Here is a 17,301-nt window from a genome sequence, read left to right on the forward strand (position 1 = left end):
GGGAGCGGCCGTGATGGGGAGGGTGGCGGAGGTCAGCCGCAGCTGACGCCGTGCGGAGTGGGCAGTAAGAGCCTCTGTCCTGACTCAGGACACACAGCCAGACGCCTGGGTCACGCGGAGGACGCGACGCTGAGTCGGAGGGCAGGATGGGGGCCTGCCCCGGCAGCGGCGGCCGGGGTCAGGGGCCCTCGGGGACAGCCCCTCCCCCACTGAGCGCAATGCCTGCGTCTGGCAGCGCCTGCCCGAGGAGGCGCGAGGCCTCGGGGGCTGTGGGCACCATCTGGCTGGTTCGCCAGGTGACCGAGAGCCGGTCGGCTGGGCGGGGACCGGCAGGTGCCCGTCTGCCCCCCGCCTGCTCCCCCTGCTCCCGCCCTGGCTGTGCCCCGTGTGCCCGCTCACCTCTTCTCCTCGCCCCCACCTCCGCCCCGAAACCGCCCCCCAGGGGCCACAGGCCCCGGGTCAGCACGGCTCCCCGCGACAGCCGCCCAGGATGAGACTCATCTGAACTGCTCACACTCATTTACTTATAAAGTTACGTCCTAGAAACACCCCTGACGACAGTCGTGGAGGCCGCGACGCTCGTCCGCCCGCTGTGCGCTGCTCCCCGGAGCCGCGGGAGGACGACGCGGGCCCCTGGGAGCTGCCCCGGCGTGAGGGACGCGACGCAGGCGCGGGTCTCTCGTGCCCTCCTGCCCCCCGGGCTGCCTCCTCTCCAGGACGGGCTGTGCACCTGCGCCCGCCCCGCTCAGGACCGGCCGCCGCAGCACTGAGGCTGGTGGCGCTGTCTGAGGACGCCGCGGGCCGCCGCGGGCCCCTCGAGGCCCCGTCGCCGGAGTGGACAGTCATCCGGTCAGGTTTTCATCACTGCCATGAAGGAGGCCTGCGAAAGGGGAGACGGTGGCGTCTGGGTAGTGGCTGCTGCGGAAGGTGGGGAGGCCCTGCCCCCCTCGGCACCCACCGACACCGCCACAGCTCCCCAGCCCCTCGGAAGCTCAGCCCAGGGCCTCTCAGGGGAGAGACGAGTGAGTGTGCCCACGTCCGCGAGCACGGCGCGGCTGGGGGGCGCTGGGTGAGCACCCCCGGCCCCCCGTACCTCCTGGAGGGGCTGCCCCAGCATTTCCTGGCTGTGGATGGCGCGCCTGTGGCAGAGAACTGCTCGGTCCCCCTCCGGGTCCCGCTTCCTGCCGGGGGACAGGTGTTTAGCCCGCCTGCCCTCCCCCCGCAGGGTGACAGGCAGGCTGGCGTCCAGCACATGTGGCAGCCTCCGCCCTCTGCCCAGGCAGCTAGGAGCCGGGCGTGTGGGCAGGCGGGAGACACAGGGCCATGACGGGCACGGGGGCCTGAGTCCCCTGCAGCCCCACCTGTCTACTCTGGTGGCTACGGTCACTGTGAAGGTCCCCTCTGCGCCTGGCAGGTAGGTGGAGGGCACAATCCTGTAGGCCCCCGGGGTCAGGTGGCAGAGCCGGCTCACGTCTCGGGCGTAGCGGTGCGGCACGCAGCTCAGCAGAGGCTTCTGGAGCAGCAGGGAGGCCGTGCCCTGGGCCGCGCCGTCCGCGGGAACCTGGGGGAGCACGGGCTCAGCCTGGGGGGCCTGTCCCCGTGGTGCGCGGCACTGCCCTGGCCGTCCTTGGTCTCGGGCCGCCCTGCCCCGCTGCAGCCTGCTTGGATCTCTTGGGGCTTGACGCCTGGTCCCTCAACCCCAGCCCACACGCCACCCTCTCAGGCGGAGACTGCCAAGGCCCCAGCGCCCTGGCCAGGGGACGCCGGCATCAGCCCTGGCCAGGCCCCATGCTGAGAGTCGTGTGGTTGGGCCCGGGCACGCTTCCCGGAGCACCCGGGAGCCTCCGCTCTGGGGACCCCAGCCGCTCCCCACCCTGCTCCCCCAGCACAGTGCTGCCTCCGGCCGCGTGTGCACCCCGCCCCGCAGCCTCCCCGCCGCGTGCTCCTGCGACACCGGCCACTCTCCCCGTCTCGAAGTGGGGCCCAGGAGCCTAGCTGCCTGCGGGCCGGGGAGCCGCGTCTGCGCCCCGGGAGCCTGGGACCCAGGCCCGTGCCCGCGACCACTGGCGCATCGCCCCCCCCCTCCTCCGACTCCAGGGCTCTCGGCACGTGTCCGCCTGGCGGAGAGCGCACACTCACCAAGGCAGGCGCTCCGCCGGCACCTGAGACTCGCTGGCCCCTTCTCGGCCCCCACGGCCCCGCCCCACACTTGGAGGGCTGCACGCTCCTTCTGCAGGGCCCCCCGGGTCAACCCCTTCTCGACTGAAGGTGGGAACACCGGGCTATCCGCCCCGGTTCCCGGAGGCCACCCCTTCCCTGAGGCCGGTCTGGGGCCCTGACAGCTCCTCGCCCACCCGCCTGGCCCTCTCCCCTTTCTGTCCTGAAGACCTCGCTGCCAGCCCCCAGGCTGCCTCAGTGTGCGTGGGCCTCCCCACGGCGAGCAGCCCCGCCACTTCTTCCTGGCTCGCAGTGGGCCCCCGCCCCAGGAGCAGCCTGAGCAGCGTGGGGCGCGGGGGGCTACGAAGCTTTGGGGTGGCTGCTGCCGTGCGACTGGTCGGTCCCCGTGACACCAATGGGCCTCCTGGGGAGAAGTGACCTCGTGGCGTAGTTGTCCTGAGCCAGGCCAGTGGACGAGGGGGCGCCTGAGCTGCGGCCCCCAGGGCATCGTGGCCTCGGTGGAACCCAGAAACGCGTCCTGCAGGCGACGGGCCGGCATGGCCAGCACGCCCGAACGGTCGCGCCCAGGCCTCCGCGCTGCGACCTGCCATCCACGCGGACACCCATCTTCCGAGGGGCCCCCGCCCCGGCTCGCGGCGCCCAGGCCCTGCCCCCAGCAGACAGAGCGTCTTGCCTGGAAGACGTGGAAGCCGATGGGGTGGCACTCGCCGTCGGGGCAGTGCTGCTGCAGGGTGATGCGGACGCAGCGGGGGCCGCCGCCCTCGGGGACCGCGAGCGGGAAGCAGGGGTTGGTGGCGTAGGAGGCGAAGTTCCGGCTGCCCCCGGCCGTCTGGCCGGCCCGCCAGCAGCCCCGCAGCTGCACGGTCTCCCACTGCCCCGACGCGGCCTCCTCGGGGTCTGCGTTCTTGGCTGCCGGCCTGATGGCACTGCCCGGAGGGACAAGCACAGGAGCCAGCTGGCGGCGGGACTCGGGCCTGCCCCGGTCGAGGCGGAGAGACGCGGCCCGGGGGAACCCGCCCAGCCTCTCCCCTCCCGAGCTGGCCCTGCTGGGCCCTCACCTGAGGGACACTCTCCCGCTGGAGAAGACGCGGAGCAGGAACTGCCCGGGCACGTCCTTCAGGAAGGTGCTGGGCACGGCCAGGTAGTAGCCAGGGTCGAGCTCACAGCGGAGGTGGACCTCGCGATCATACGCGTGGCACACGGTGCCGGCCACTGGCGGCGAGGACAGGACTCTGGGCAGGCTGACCCGCCGCTTCTCCACCTGCATGCGAACGTCACAGACCAGGCCGGGCCAGCCCAGCACTGGGCCTCCCCTCAGCGGAGCCTGCGGGGCCCCCCTGACTCTCGGCTGCTGAACGTGCCCGGAGCCCCAGGTTCTCGCTCAGCCCTGTCCCAGGCGGGGGCCTGCAAACCGCCCTGCTCCCGGAGGGGACACACAACGTGACTGGGCTGCGGCCAAAGGTGCTGCTGGACAGAAGGCCGGCTTGCAACTGCTTCCGTAGGAGGAAGGAACGCAACGTGAGCCACGCCCGCAGAGGGACAGGAAACTCCGGGCCAAGCTGTCGCCCGGCAGGACACACAGGGCGTGAGCAGTGGGGCCAGGTGAGCAGGCGGCATGGGCTGCCCCTGGAGATCGGCCCTGACCTGCCCATCCCCACAGGCTGGGGACACAGGCGCGGGGCGGGGTAGTGGCTTCTCCAGGCCCCACGGGGCGGGGTGGGGGGGCTGGCTCCTCAGCAGCGGTGCTCAGCCCCAGGGGGAAGTGTCCCTCCGGCCGGCGCAGCTCCGGTTAGCGCGGGGCTGAGGGAGCGCCCGCTGGCCAGTGGCCCCCGCCCATCCCGGGCGAGGAGCCCCGCACACCCACCTTCCACAGGTGCAGGCCCACGGCCGGGGAGTCCTGGCCCAGGGCACTCGCCCGCCTCCACGCGGCGTGCTGGGCCCCGTCGGCCGTGCGCGCCCGGGGCCTCTGCAGGACAGCGACGTACACCTCGCTCGGCTCCCAGACCCGCAGCCAGAATTTGGGGTTGCTGGGGAAGCTGCTGTGGTTCCGACAGCCTCCGGCCGACTGGCCCTTGACCCAGGCCCCAGGCAGCTCCTGGGCGTGGCGCAGCACCTTCCCTGGTGGGCAGCGGGGACACACCACGCCGGACTCCCGCACCTGCTCCCCAGAGGGACCGCCGCCTCCCGCCACCGGGATGGGAGGGCACGGCCCCGCAGGCAGGGCCTGGCCAAGCGGCTGTACCAGGAGCCCTGCAGGGGGGTGCGGGGCCCGCCCCGGCTCACCCCACAGGCAGAAGGGCTGCAGTGAACCGCACGGGGACCGCCCCGCAAATGGCTACCTGAGTAGAGGCTCTGCAGGTGGCCGGCCTCTGTGACCGGGAAGCCGATGGTGACCTCGTCGAACTCCTGGAGGAACTCTTGCTCGTCCACCCAGAATTCCCCGTCCTGGAGCTGGGACAGCAGCTCGGCGCCAGCCGCCGCCTCCACCCGGCTCCACCCTTCGCCCCTGGGAGTGACCTCATGTCAGCGGCCTCGTGCCAGGCCCCCGGCCGAGCGCGGACGGCGCTGACTGCGGAGGGGGCCGAGGGCGTCCTGAGAGCCCACGTCCCCGCCAGCCCCCCGAGGGCCCAGCGCCACAGCCCCATGCGCGCATGCGCCCCGAGCCGTGCCTCCCGCGGGGTGGCCCTCGTCCCTCCCCGGGGGCTCCTGCTCCTGGAGGCCTGTCACTGGGCCCAGCCGAGCGGAGAGGCGAGGGGAGGATGTCTCCCCATTGCTTCGGTGAGCCGCTCGGCCAGTGAGGGAACTGACCCGGCAGCCCTTCTGTCAGGGCACTCGGGGCACGGCAGTGGCACAGGCGTCACGCGGTCTCTGTCGCCCACAGCCTGGTCGGGCGTACACCACTCCCCGGGCACCTTCGGAGCAGCACCCCAGGGCCTGGGGTCCCCCAGGCCCAGTGCCAAGCCCTACGCCAGCCCCCTGGGGCCATCTGGGGCCGAGCACGGAACACGTGGCCCACGAGCGGAGGCAGGTGGACCTCGCTGGAGACCGACTGAGCACTGTCCTGACCACAGAAGTGGCCACAGCACAAGCCGTGGGTGGTGGGGCGCAGGACCCCACTGTTGTGACGGCCCCGCCCGCCCCCGGGGACAGCGGTGCCGCCGGCTCTCACCCCTCCGCCCAGGGCCCCCGCCAGCACCGCCGGCCCCAGGGGTTCTGGACGCGCAGCAGCAGGATGCTCTCGCCGGCCCGGCCCCGGAGCTCCCGCAGGTCCGAGACGACGAAGGCGTGAAACTCCCCCAGCTCCCGGGCACCTGGGTGGGGAACGGCTCGGTCACGGGCGGGCGCACAGCCCATCCAGCTGTGGCGCGCAGGCACCTGGGTCCCCGGACCATTAGGCTCTCCTGTCCTGACCGCCAGACTCTGCACCAGCTGGACCAGTCGGCTACTCACCCCCTCCCCTGGGCCTCGCCCCCACCGGATGGATGAGGGACACTGGCCGGCACACACACGCCACTTCTCAAGGGTGCTGCGGCCAGCACCGCCACTGACGGCCCGCGACTGCCAGGGAACACGGGGAACGTCCTCTCGGCAAGGCCAGCCGGGGCAGGGGACGGCCGGGCAGCGCGAGCACGGGGGGTCCAGGGGTTGAGTCCGCTGGCCCAGAGACCGGGGACAGACACGTGCGTGTGGAGGGGCCAGACAGGACGGCACCCTGCCTGGGGAGGAGCGGTGGCGCTCCGGAGCGGAAATAAGAAACTCCTGGAACATCTTCAAGCGCTTTACTCAGAATGGCGTTACAGCTTCCACTCTGGATGTCCTGCCGGGTCCCCAGCTCCCTGCCACCTCAGTGGGCTCCAAGTTACCCCACGCTGGGGGCAGCTGATGCGAAGCAGGCCAGCCCCTCGCCCTCCACGGGGCTCCCCTCAGTCTCAACTGTGCTCAGCCGCGTCCCAGGGTCAGCACGCGGGGACCCGCCCCGGCCTGGGCCAGGCCTCATGCACCAGCCAGGCCACGTAGCTGTCAACACAGGTCATTTGCTCCAAAGTTCATAGTCCCTGACCAAAATCCCACTACAGGAAGAACCCTAAACATGAAACGTTTACACAGAGACGTTCGCGAGACGCCACTCACGACACCATAAAATCGGAAAACCTACAACGCCCGACGTTGAGAAAGCCGCTGCTAGCCCACGAATGAAGAACACGCTGGGCAAGTTCACGTGACAACACAGAAAACTACGACCAGCAGAGGCAAAAGGCACATGCTCGTGAGAGAAACTGAGCCGTCAGAAGCGGTTCCGCACGAGTGGCTGCCGTCTTCCAGCGACGGTTCGAGACCCGTACGTCCACGCTGCCGGGTCGCCAGCCGGGCGGGAGAGGGTGCCACCACCCGCTTCCCAGACCCTCCGCACAGCAGTCGCCCCGAAGCAGACTCCCGCCTGGCGCTGGTGCCAGGTCCTGGGCAAGGAAAAGGGGCCCTCCCCCTGGGGAAGGGCGGGCAGAGGGGGTCACACGCCCAGGACACCGCTTAGACGGACCAGCGCTCTGCCCTCGGCTCGTCCCGATGCGCCGCGGGGCAGCCCGCGGGTGAGGGTGACGGCCGCGGCTGCCACTGCCGTACCTGCTCGGGGGCTGAACACCGAGCAGCTGATGAGCCCGCGCTCCTTGAGGCCGAGCAGCTGCCGACAGGTCCTGGCCTCCGTGCCGCCCGTCCCGGCCTGCTGGCCACTGCTTCTCGCCACGTCCTTCAGGTTCCACCTCTCTGCCAGGCCACCGGTCAGGTCCACCAGGGCGTCCGCCACCTGCCCCGCCCACAGGTGCTCATAGGAGCCGTGGACCCTGGGGAGGCAGCCAGGGGAGTGAGCCCGGCACTGGGGCGCGCTCTCCGCTTTCCCTCTACCCCACAGCCTACGACACCCCAAGCCCTCCTCCGAACCCCACCCCGATCTCCTTGCGGCCGCCTCGTCCTCCCCGCACCCGCACTGCCACGCGGTGTCCTGGCAGCAGCCGGCCCCCCCTGCCCGCGAGCGGAGGCTGTGAACAGCTTCCCCTCCGTCTGTCGGGACCAAACCCCGCACCCGGACGGCGGCGGCCTCGGGTGGAGGGGCCGTCACACTGATGTCGCCAGCAGGCCCTTCCCACTTCCTGTCAGCGAGGTGTCAGAGCAAAGAGCACAGCCTCAGCCGGCCATGCTAAACGAGGACGGACTCCTCCGTGCCTCCTCCCCCCGCCCCGCAACCTGCAGAGGCCGCCTGCCCCCGACGGTGGAAAACGAACAGATGGAAACATCTTTCTTGCCAGGGCTGAGGAAAGAAAAGACACACACCCTCTTTCTGGGGGTGACCTCTGCACGCCAGCTTTGGCGTGGGGGCAGGGAAAGGGGGTGGATGGGACAAGAGAAGGCAACCACGGGCTGAGCCTCAGAGCTGCTGTCCCTGGACGGGTCAGCGCCAGCCCGGGACCGGTCTCCAGACCCTCGGGACTGACGAGGGTGTCCTGCCCTGGCCTGGCCCCCCAGCCTCCGGCCGCGTACTTGGCATAGACCTTCTCCAGTAACGGGAGCCAGAACACATCCTCTCTCTGGCACCGGGAGAAGCAGAGTCTCCCTGCAAGACAAGGCAGACGGTCATCTATGGTCACCTCCACCCAGCGTCCGAACTGCCAAACTCGACAAGTGAAGGAGCCGCAGTACGTCGGGTCGAGCCAGCTCGCCTGGCCGGGAGCGAAGACCTGCCGTGCAGAGGGAGGGGCAACAGGAGACCATGAGACACAAACGTCACGCCGCGCCTCCAAGGCCCTTGACCAGGGTGGCCACGGCGGAGCCGTCCCACACTGCCCCGCGGCTCCGCGAAGGGCTCGGCCTCGCTCCGCACCTGGAGGGCACGCTCAGGGAAACCGGACGGACAGAGCTCACGGCCCTTTTCCAAAAGCTTGAAGTCAACCATTACGGTCTACTGTTCCAAATGAGGACTTGGCCCGAGCCCAAAACAAACGAGATTTTTACGAGCACGAGAAACCCAATTCTAGACTGAGCTGGTGGCAAGTGGCAGGTCACCATGGGCACAGCAGCCCCCCTGCAGGAGCCTGGAGCTCAGGAGCCCTGCCAGCGCCCGGTCACGTGCTCAGCGCCAGGGCTGGGGTCCCGACCCAAGAGGCAGTGCGGGCTTTGCACCTACAAGACTTGTTTGGCCCTGGCTCCGCCCTCACTGGCAGGGAAGACGGTGACAATGGTCTAGTGTCCTCGACTATAAAGAAGGGTCAAAGCCGGTGAGGCCTATAAGAATGAATGCCAGCGACGTGGAGCACTTAGCAAGGGGCCTGGACGTGGGGGGCACGCTGAGCAGGGGCGCCGCTGCCCACGAAGCCGCCCCACTCCCCTGCAACGCTTAGCGAGAGCCGCACGGGCCATCTACACCCGCCGGTCTGCTGAGCATCAGAAGTGGTGATCGCCTCCAGCCATTTACACGCAACACCCGTAAACAGTCAACAGCCAGGGAAACTCAGTGCGAACTGGGGCTTAGGCCCCTGCAGCCCACCTGTTCCCAGTGAGGCTGGCACATCTGTCTTTTTACTCCAAACATGCGGCCATGACTCATGACTACACAAGAACCCAGGGGAGCAGGGCAGAAGGCACCCCGCTGAGCCCCTGCGGGCGAGGCGACAGGGCCTCTGCGCCTCGGCGCCCCTGCGGCCTGGGAGCCAAGCTCAGTCCCATGGCCCACACCGAGCGGCCGCAGCGCAGCCCGGCAGCACATAGGCGTCGGCTGCCTGGCCTCCCGCTCCCTCCCCGTGCACGGCAGACAGGAAGACGGGAAGCCCGCCCTGCCGCAGACACCTGCTCCAGGAGGTGCCGGCTCTTCTGCAGGGCGGCGCAGGCGCACAGGAACCAGCAGTCCCCCAGCAGCCCTTGCTTCACCTGCCCTTCTTGTGGGTTATCTGCAAACAGCCGGGGCGAGGCACAAATTTCCTGAAATAAAAAAAAAAATCGTCTAGATAGAGTTACATCATTCCTAATGGCTAGTCTTTAAAACGAAGAACACAGATCTAGGGAACGGGGCTAGGTGGGGCTTCTCTGCCCATGTGCAATGCCTAACAGTGGGGGAGGGGGCTGGCTGCTTGCCGACATCCATCAGCCACCCCTGGTTTCATGTCACTCTGTCCAGCTTAGATTACAGGGTCCCAGTCTCTGTCCACATTACTAAATTGGCAAAACTCTCAAAGTGGGATGAGCCCTACCATCCTCTACTTGAAACAGTGAAATGCTCGTCTAGGAGACGGCCTCACTGCACACTCACGACAGCCTGGATGCGGCCTGCACGCTGCTGGAAGCCAACTGCTTCTCCAAAAGGCTCAGCTCCCCGCAGCGCGGCCCAGCCCACCAGCCCAGCGGGCACCTCCCGCCCTCCCCACGGCGGCCACGCCCCCTCGCCTCCTGCTCCCTCAGAAGCTCCCAGGTCGGCTCGCACCGGCAATCCTGTGACTCCCTCTCCTGCTCCCACCTCCGCAGGCAGAATCCGCCAGCCAGTCAGGCAGAGGGAGAGCCTCCATCTCTGCGACACCGCTCCCCTCCCGGTTCCCTTCACCAACGAACCCGCCCCCACTGTCCACACAGCCTCCTCCAGGACGGCAGTCCCCCGTGGCTGCCACGGTTCCCGGTGGTCCTTTGGCCTCGCCGCCTGCTGCTTCTCAAGTCTCCCTTCCAGGCCTGACCTCTGTCGGAATTTCAGGGCCCGTCCAGGCTCAGCTCCGAGTCCTCCTCCTCCTCCACTCATGCCTCTTCCTGACGTACTCCTCCAGGCCATGGCCCATGAGCCACGGTTCCAGGCCCAGTTCCCAGACCGAACCTCTGGCCTGCACCTGCCTGAGCTCCCATTGTCACAGCCACCGGCCTCCTGACAGCTGCACTGCACACGTGGGCGCAAATCCCAGCCCAAGGTGTCCACCCCAGCTCTCTCCCACCCCCTTCCCCTCAGGTGCTCATTTCTGACCCATCCCTATCCTCACCCTCCACCTCCGGGCGGTCGCTAAAGCCTGCTGAAGTATTTCTGAATCCCCCACTGCTAACGGCCGCCACAGTGCTGGAGCCCCTTCATCCTTCTGCAACGGCCACTCACTCTCGCCCCGACGACCCATTCCCCACCCAGCAGCAGGAGCGAGCTTCTTCAAACATGCACCCACTGAATCATTCCTCCAAAGACACCTCCAATGGCCTCCCATTGCACCTGAGGTCCATTTTTCACCCAAATCCACTGGTGTGGCCTCTAAGGCTCCTCACGCTTCGGCCCTGGCCTCCTCCCAGGCCAAACAGGTCCTCTCACTGCCCCCCAAGGAGAGCGCCTCAGTCGCCAGAGCCAGCTGGCGGCCAAGGCGCTCAGGGAAGGCAGGCTTGTTCCTGGGGCAGTCTCACTCAGTGGAGAAACCATTTCTAAACTCAACAACCTGACACTAGGCCAGAGCACCCCTTTAAGTTGCCACCTTAGATGTCTGCACCTGGAAATGCAAAAGAGGCCGTTGCAGAGCCCAGCGGCTTTGTTCCGTGGGCTCAGAGGAGCAGGGAGGCCCGCACTGCCCGGGCAGAGACACCACACAAGCAGCAGCAGAGCCATGCCCAGGAGAAACCTCACCGGATGCCCTTCGCAGCGGAAGAAGAGTGGGGTCCAGTCTGTGTCTGTTACCACGCCCCCTCTTCCTCCGTCCCCCAGAATAGAGCTCTCACAGGTGGGGGCATGAGCTCGGGCTCCAGCACGCCCCAGTGGGGTAGGGAGCCTGGGAACGCATTCCGGAGGACTGCAGCGGCAGACCCTACGGGACACGGTGCCCAGACCCGGCTGACCCGGCCACCCCTCCCCCAGGCACAGCCTCCGCGCTCGCACCACGGTAGGAAACGACGTCGAAACCTAACCCGAGACCCAACCCGCGACCCGACCCGCCGCCCTACCTGAGGCCGCCTCCAGGTGATGTCCTCCCGGAACTGGGCCAGCGGCGTGGAGAAGGTGGAGAAGAGCGAGGAGTCCGAGGCGGGGAAGTCGGCGTCCCGGAAGAGCTCCCTGGCTGGCGCCCGCATCTTGGGCGCCCTGGGCTCCCATGTGCATCCCGAGCCCCGGCGCAGAGTGTGGCCGAGGGGGAGTGCAGCCCTGGAGGGAGAATGGGTCGGCTGCCTGCCCGACGGCCCCCGCTTCCACTCGGGTCTCCACCTCAGCGAAACCCGCGGCAGCGACTGAGCCCAGGTATCTCCCGCTCGGTCGCCCCGGTAACCTCGGGCTGCAGCCAACCAGGCGCGTCGCTAGGAGTCACATGACACAGCGGCCCAATCGCACTCGAGCGTTATGAAGTCCGCGCCGCATTCTCAGCTTTTCCGGGGGCGTGGCTCCCGAGCCGGACTCTCGCGAGGCCACGCCGTCTTCCCGGCTGCACTTCTTCCGGGCCGAACGAGATCTCGGCCGAGGTTCATGCCCGAGACGCTGGCGGGCGTCTTGCCCTTGGACCTGTGCGGCTCGGGCCCGGGCGTCGGGACTGCTTGGACTCGCGGGCTCTGGGTTCTGAAAGGACCGGAAAGACGTCCTTGGTGGAGGAGGAGCCGTGGACCACAAGTCCCAGCATGCTGCGCTGGCTCCCAGAATGCTCCTCTTCTTCCGGGGCGCGGGGCGGGTCTGCCTTTGTGGGAGGAGCCAGTGGGAAGAGCCAATGGGAGACTGGCTTGAGAAGGCGAGACTTGAGCGGGCAGGGGCGGTTTGTGTGTCCTGCTGTTGCTGTGGTTGTGTGCTAAGAAGTGAGACGGCCCCGCGGAGTGCCCTCTCGGGCCTGGGAGGCTGCCTCAAGGCAGTCTGGGATCAGATGAGCGGGGTCCTGAGCGGGGCAGGGCATGAGGCTAGCGTAGCTTTCTAGTCCCCAGGTGGCCGGGCTTTTGGTCCTGGTGAGCTAGGCAGGGACCTGGACGTGCGGCTACAGTCATGGCCGCTCAGTGTTGCGAGGAGGTGAGGACAGTGATTTTCGGGACCACCTCGAGGATGCAGCCTTGCTGCAGGAACCTGTCCTTTCCCATCCTCTTCTTGCCCTTCGAGGGGCAAGCTTATTCTTTGCCTGCCCCAAGCTTCCTCACTATAGCTGAAGAGTGGTGTAGAGGATCGGGTAGGAGAGGAGAAGGGGCCTACTAGTGACAGTTCTCTGTCACCTATTGGGGATTCTCAGATTTTGCATCTCCAGGCTGCTGCTTCCCAGTGCCCAGGTATGAAACGTGGTCAAATCAAAGCTCTTTTTCTGCAGTTAGATCCAAAAATTTCATAGTGCAGGACGGGAAACAACCTGGTCCAGGAGCCCCAGGGACCTGTGACAGCTGCAGCTCCTCTCTGAGAGGCCGGGCAGGGCCTGCATGAGTGGCAGCTGCTAGTGGTGGCATGACATTGTCCTGCCTTGACCCCCCTAGACCCCACTAACACCCTGGTTTGGGGTTCTAGGGTACTCATCTCTGCTGAGGTTCTGGGAAAGAGGGTGACCAAACCGCCGGGCACGTGTCTGTGATGCTGGGGCTTACTTCATTTCCATGCAGCACCCGTGTCGCTGGCCTCCCAGATGAGTCTGTCCCCTTGGCAGGCTGGAGGCCACCCTGCAGCTGAAAGGAATCAGGAAAGGCCTGGACTCTGCCTCACTTGGGGAGTCCTGAAGGAGTCAGGCAAATTTTTCTCTGCCCTGGGGTGCTGGGCAACGGGTCTGCCCCAGGTAGCAGGAGTGATTGGCAGCAGAGCTGGGCCCAGCCCAGGATCTGAGCTCTTCAGCGGGTGCCCCTGCTGTGTCAGTCACCCAGGCTTGCAAGGACGTCATTAGGGCAGCTTGCCCAGCATAGCTCCACCTGCACCACCCTCACCCCATAGACCCCCATGGTCCCATCCCCCACCCTGGGTACAGAGATGCTTCCTAAGCCAATTAGGAGTGCAGGCCTGTTTGCCTTCTCGGCCTGCCCCCACCCTGTGCAGAGGGGGAGCTTCTGGCTCCTGGGTATCAGGAAGTTGGAAGCATCCTGGTTTGGTGGAACAAAGTTCTGGAGGCAGCTAGTTCTCGACTCATAACCACAGGCTCTGGGACAGGCAGTTATTTAAAGTGTGAGCCTCAGGGTTCTCACAGTAAGGGGGGACCCCCCGCCTCATGTCACAGTGCTGTTTGAGGGCTAACGGAGGATAAAGATAGACGTTTCCTCAATCCTCAGGACTGGTCCTCCCACTGACCACGCCCCCAGCCAGCAGACTGCACTCACATCTAACCGCTTCCTTCCCAAGCCCGTGGGTGCTGCACGGGCCCTGTGGAACCTGCGCCTCACCTGCTCTCCCACCACCCCGGTCCACTTGTGCCCCCCAGGTTATCACTGCGCCGGGGACTGGGCACTCCCTGGCTTTGCTCACATCCCTCGTCCTCCTGGGTGACTGCTCCTGTCCTTTTTCAAGGATGTTTCCTGACCTCCCAGCCAGGAGGGTCTCTCCTCTGAACCCCCACCCCATCTCTCTGTTTAGCGGACAGTCACCGGGCACTTCTGTCCTGGCTCTGCATTCTCATGGAGGTACGGAGGTTAGAAACTAACGTCCTGCCCACAAATCACTCCGAGTTCGGTGGGGGCGGGGAGGAGAGAGTTGAGGTGCTTGGTGACAGGCAGCAGGAGCCAGTGGAGGAGAAGGGGGCGGGCGTGCTGGGTGAGCACACAGCCGTGGCCTGGCCGGCTGCTGCGTCCCACTGGGCTCCACCGCACAGAGCGCCTCTCGCCAACGAGAGCCCCGGTTTTGCTTCTGTGTAGTTGCTGACAGCTGGGGAGTGTGGACCTGTCCCCAACTCCAGAGTCAGAAGTGTTAGGAAGGGGCCTGTGTCCCCGCGCTGGGCGGCGGGGCATGAAAGCAGTCCTCAGTGGCATCTCCCAAAGGCCGGAGGGTGGGCAGCCAGCCCTGGGACGCCAGTGTGTGGGGATGGACGGCTGCAGCCAGCTTGTGCCCAGCAGGGGTCAAACCAGAGGAAAAGGTCAATAGAACGCAGAGCAGAAAAAGAGCCTGGGTCTTCGTTCGTGTCCCTCAGCCCCAGAACTGGTCTGTGCTAGAGCTGCCCTGTATTCATTACCTACAATTGCATTGACAAATTACCCCAAACTTGGCGACTTAAAATGACATTTGTTATCTCAGTTTCTGCAGGTCGGGGTGTGCGAGTGACTCAGGTGGGTGGTTGTGGCTCATGGTCTCTTGGGAAGTGGCAGGAGATGTCAGCCAGGCCTGAAGGCAGGCTCACCGCGGGAGGCCGCAGCTCCCGTCACGGGGGCCTCCAGGAAGCTGCTGGAGCGTCCTCACAACCGGGCAGCTGGTTTCTCCCAGAGCAGGTGACCCGGGCCGGGGAGGCGGACCGTGCACTGTGCTTCACGACCCGCCGCAGACGCTGAGATAGCTGGAGGTGTGTCGCGGGGCGTGGCCCGCACGGGAGGGTGTCAAGCTCCACCTTTTCAGGGAGGAGCATCAAAGGCCGAGTGGACGGATTTCTGACCTGTGTGTCCCCAGGGGTGAGACATGAATGTGGGGCGCACAGGGGCGCACAGGGAAGCAGTTGGGGAGCCTGCGGGGGGTGGCGAGGGTGCGGCAGCCGAGAGCCCTGACGTGCCCGGAGGTGGGGAGCCATGAGGGCACATTTGCGCTTGGAAAGGTCGCTCAGTTTGCCTAGGCTCAGAAGTAGATCCTTGAGGCTGGGCCGGAAGAGCTCAGGGGCCCAGATTTTGAGGCAGCAGTGGAGAAGGACTTCGTTTCTTAGAAGATGCGTAGCGACTAGTCACAAGTCAGAAGCAGGGAGGGTGCCACGGGATGGGGGCGCCAAGCAAGACAGCCCCGGGCCCTGCGGAGTTGGGAGGAGGACCGGCCTTGGGGCCCTCAGCTGAGGGGGCTGGGTCTGTCCAGGAAACTTCCTCGACGTGGGCTTGGATCAGACTCGGCCTCCGTCACACTGACAGCTCTGAATTCCAGGGCAGTTTTGGGCCCCTTGTCCACCCACCCCCCCAAAGCAGCCGGAGAAGGGCCTGGTGTCCTGGGCCTGTGGGGCAACGAGGTGCCTGTCCCTCTGAGCAAGCCTCTGAGGTTTTCGTGAGGGGTCGGGACAGCGGGGAGGCAGGCCCTGGAGTTGCCACGGCATTCCCAGCTTAGCAAGGCCCTGGGCCCACAGGGTCAGCCACCAGGCTGCACAGCCCGGGCTAACTGCCTTCCAAGCTCCGAGAGATGGCAGAAGGCTGGGTGGCTGCCCCAGCAGAGCCAGGCGGTGTCTCGAACATCACCCCGGGCCGCAGGGCCCAGAGTGCTCTCAGTCACTGGAGCAAGGACCCCTGGAAACCTGGTCCTGCCGGTCGGGTGTCCTGACCACTCTCTGGGCCTCTGTCCCTCAGCCCGAAACCCCCAGGTATGGAGGGTCCCAGGATGGTCATCGGGGTTAAGTGGGAAATGAGGCCGAGTGCTTGGCTGGTCCTGGCTGGCAGAGGTAGTGGTCAGTGAAGGTCACGGCCCAGGGCCGAGGGGGCGGTCAGTGTGGGCCACACGAGGACTGCTCCTCTGTGGGATGTCTCGGTGGGGGTGTGGGGTCCTAGAAGCTCTGTGCCCCCATCCCCACCCTGGGGGTTCAGCTGAAGGACTCGCAGCCAGGGCCGGACCGGACCTTCGGTCTCAGGGCAACAGTGGGCGGTTGTCTGGGACCAGTGGAGCAGGTTCTGCCTGCAGCTCGCAGCCACATGTTTGAAACGAGACAGTGAGCTCGTGAGGTCCTCACGGGTCCCACAAGAAGGCGACACACTTCCACCTGACAGACGGAGCTTCGAGGGGGGGTGGGGCGGCTGCCCAGGACAGCACGGCGGCAGGCGGGACCCCAGCGGCCCCGCGAGGCGGCAGCCGGCGTCCCCAGACCTCGTTCGCTTTGCTCGCTGCTGAGGCGCGGATTCTTCCGGGTGATGTTTCAGGCGAAGCTTGGGGATTCTTTCACAGCCCTGTTCCAGTAATAACACGTGCTCCTGGGAGGGGTTCCCCCATCGCTCCCAAATGGTCGTGCGCCCCTAGGTGTTCCCGTGAACATGGCCAGTGGCCGCACCGTGCACGCCGGGCCCCGGAGGCGGCCGCCCTCCGCGCCGCGGTGCCCTCCGGCGGGACTCCTGCTCGGTCACTCTCTTCTGGACAAGGAGAGGCGAGTTTTCACTTTTTATTTTAACAGTCGCCTCTTAAAAAACGTCAAGGGCTCTGCCCGGTCCTTCCCGCCTCCTTTTGGCTCACAGGCCTGTCCATCTCATGGTTCGTGCCCAGCCCCCTGCGGGGCCAGGGGGCTAATTCCATGGGTTCTACGCCTGATTCCTCCCCTAGCAGTCTGCTCAGGGGTCGGCCCGGTCCATTGAATGTGTGGCCCTTGGCACACTCACTGACTGTCCCCCGTGACCGGACCTTCAGCTCTGAAGGTCCTGGAAGCTCTGCCCAAAGCACTGGGGACTTGGCGCCAGTAGGAGCGGGGGTGGGGTGGAAGTGCCCCCGGGGATGAGCCTGGACTGCACGGGACACGGCCTGAGGGACACGGAGAGCCTCACGCGGACCCTCGGGCCCAGAGGGGCCCGGCAGCTGGGCTCCGCACGGGCCTCGCCCCCCTCAGGGCCCCGCCCAGGCCTCCGCTCGCCACCCCACCCCCAGGAGCCACCTCTCTTCAAGGTCCCACTGTCCTTGGCCCCAGCAGACCCCAGGTTCATGGCCGCTGCCCCCCTTTTCTGGACGGCATCCGTGGCTCCATCGACACCTCTCCACCTGCTCGGAGCTCCCGCCTCCATCTGGAAGACGTGGCTGTCTCCAGCACGGGCCCCTCTGCCCGTGTGGAGGTCGTTGCTGCCATCTGCCCAAACCCCCGTTCCCTGCACACGGGCGTGGCTGGGCGGCCCGTGTGAACAGAAGGGGTACGTGGCCCCCTCTGTGCAAACGCAGTGCGCTCTCTGTGGCCAGGTGCCCTGAGCGACCAGGTGTCCCTGAGGACCCAGTGATGGGAGGACCCCACCCCACTGCCAGCCGGAGTAGACGAGAGGAATTTGTGAGAAATAAACCTTTGCGGTTCGAAGTGTCGATGTGTGCGGCTGCAGCCACCTTAGGCTCCGTGGCCT

At 66.7% G+C, this 17,301-nt stretch overlaps 1 protein-coding gene across 5 annotated transcripts; it reads right to left on the reverse strand.

The window, feature by feature from the left end:
* Nucleotides 1–502: 502 nt before the first annotated feature.
* CAPN10 (calpain 10) lies at nt 503–11,464 on the reverse strand. Of its 5 annotated transcripts, XM_016144235.2 has the most exons (12): nt 11,116–11,446; nt 9,013–9,144; nt 7,711–7,907; nt 6,799–7,016; nt 5,348–5,489; nt 4,518–4,684; nt 4,043–4,296; nt 3,237–3,439; nt 2,852–3,104; nt 1,362–1,561; nt 1,094–1,181; nt 503–880 (listed from the first exon to the last, which is right to left on the reverse strand). In XM_016144235.2, the coding sequence occupies exons 1-12, from the start codon at nt 11,239–11,241 to the stop codon at nt 851–853; spliced, it is 2,010 nt and encodes a 669-aa protein (XP_015999721.2). In that variant the 5' UTR covers nt 11,242–11,446; the 3' UTR covers nt 503–850. The 5 variants fall into 5 exon arrangements, with proteins under 5 accessions (XP_015999721.2, XP_036091725.1, XP_036091724.1 ...); XM_036235832.1 differs by lacking the exons at nt 503–880; nt 1,094–1,181; nt 1,362–1,561 and adding an exon at nt 1,568–2,581 and having other exon boundaries at nt 7,722–7,783; nt 9,094–9,144; nt 11,116–11,464; XM_036235831.1 differs by lacking the exons at nt 503–880; nt 1,094–1,181; nt 1,362–1,561 and adding an exon at nt 1,568–2,581 and having other exon boundaries at nt 7,722–7,783; nt 11,116–11,461.
* Between the last annotated feature and the right edge of the window lie 5,837 nt (nt 11,465–17,301).

Source organism: Rousettus aegyptiacus, unplaced genomic scaffold, assembly GCF_014176215.1.
Source record: "Rousettus aegyptiacus isolate mRouAeg1 unplaced genomic scaffold, mRouAeg1.p scaffold_m13_p_2, whole genome shotgun sequence".
Classification (NCBI taxonomy): domain Eukaryota; kingdom Metazoa; phylum Chordata; class Mammalia; order Chiroptera; family Pteropodidae; genus Rousettus; species Rousettus aegyptiacus.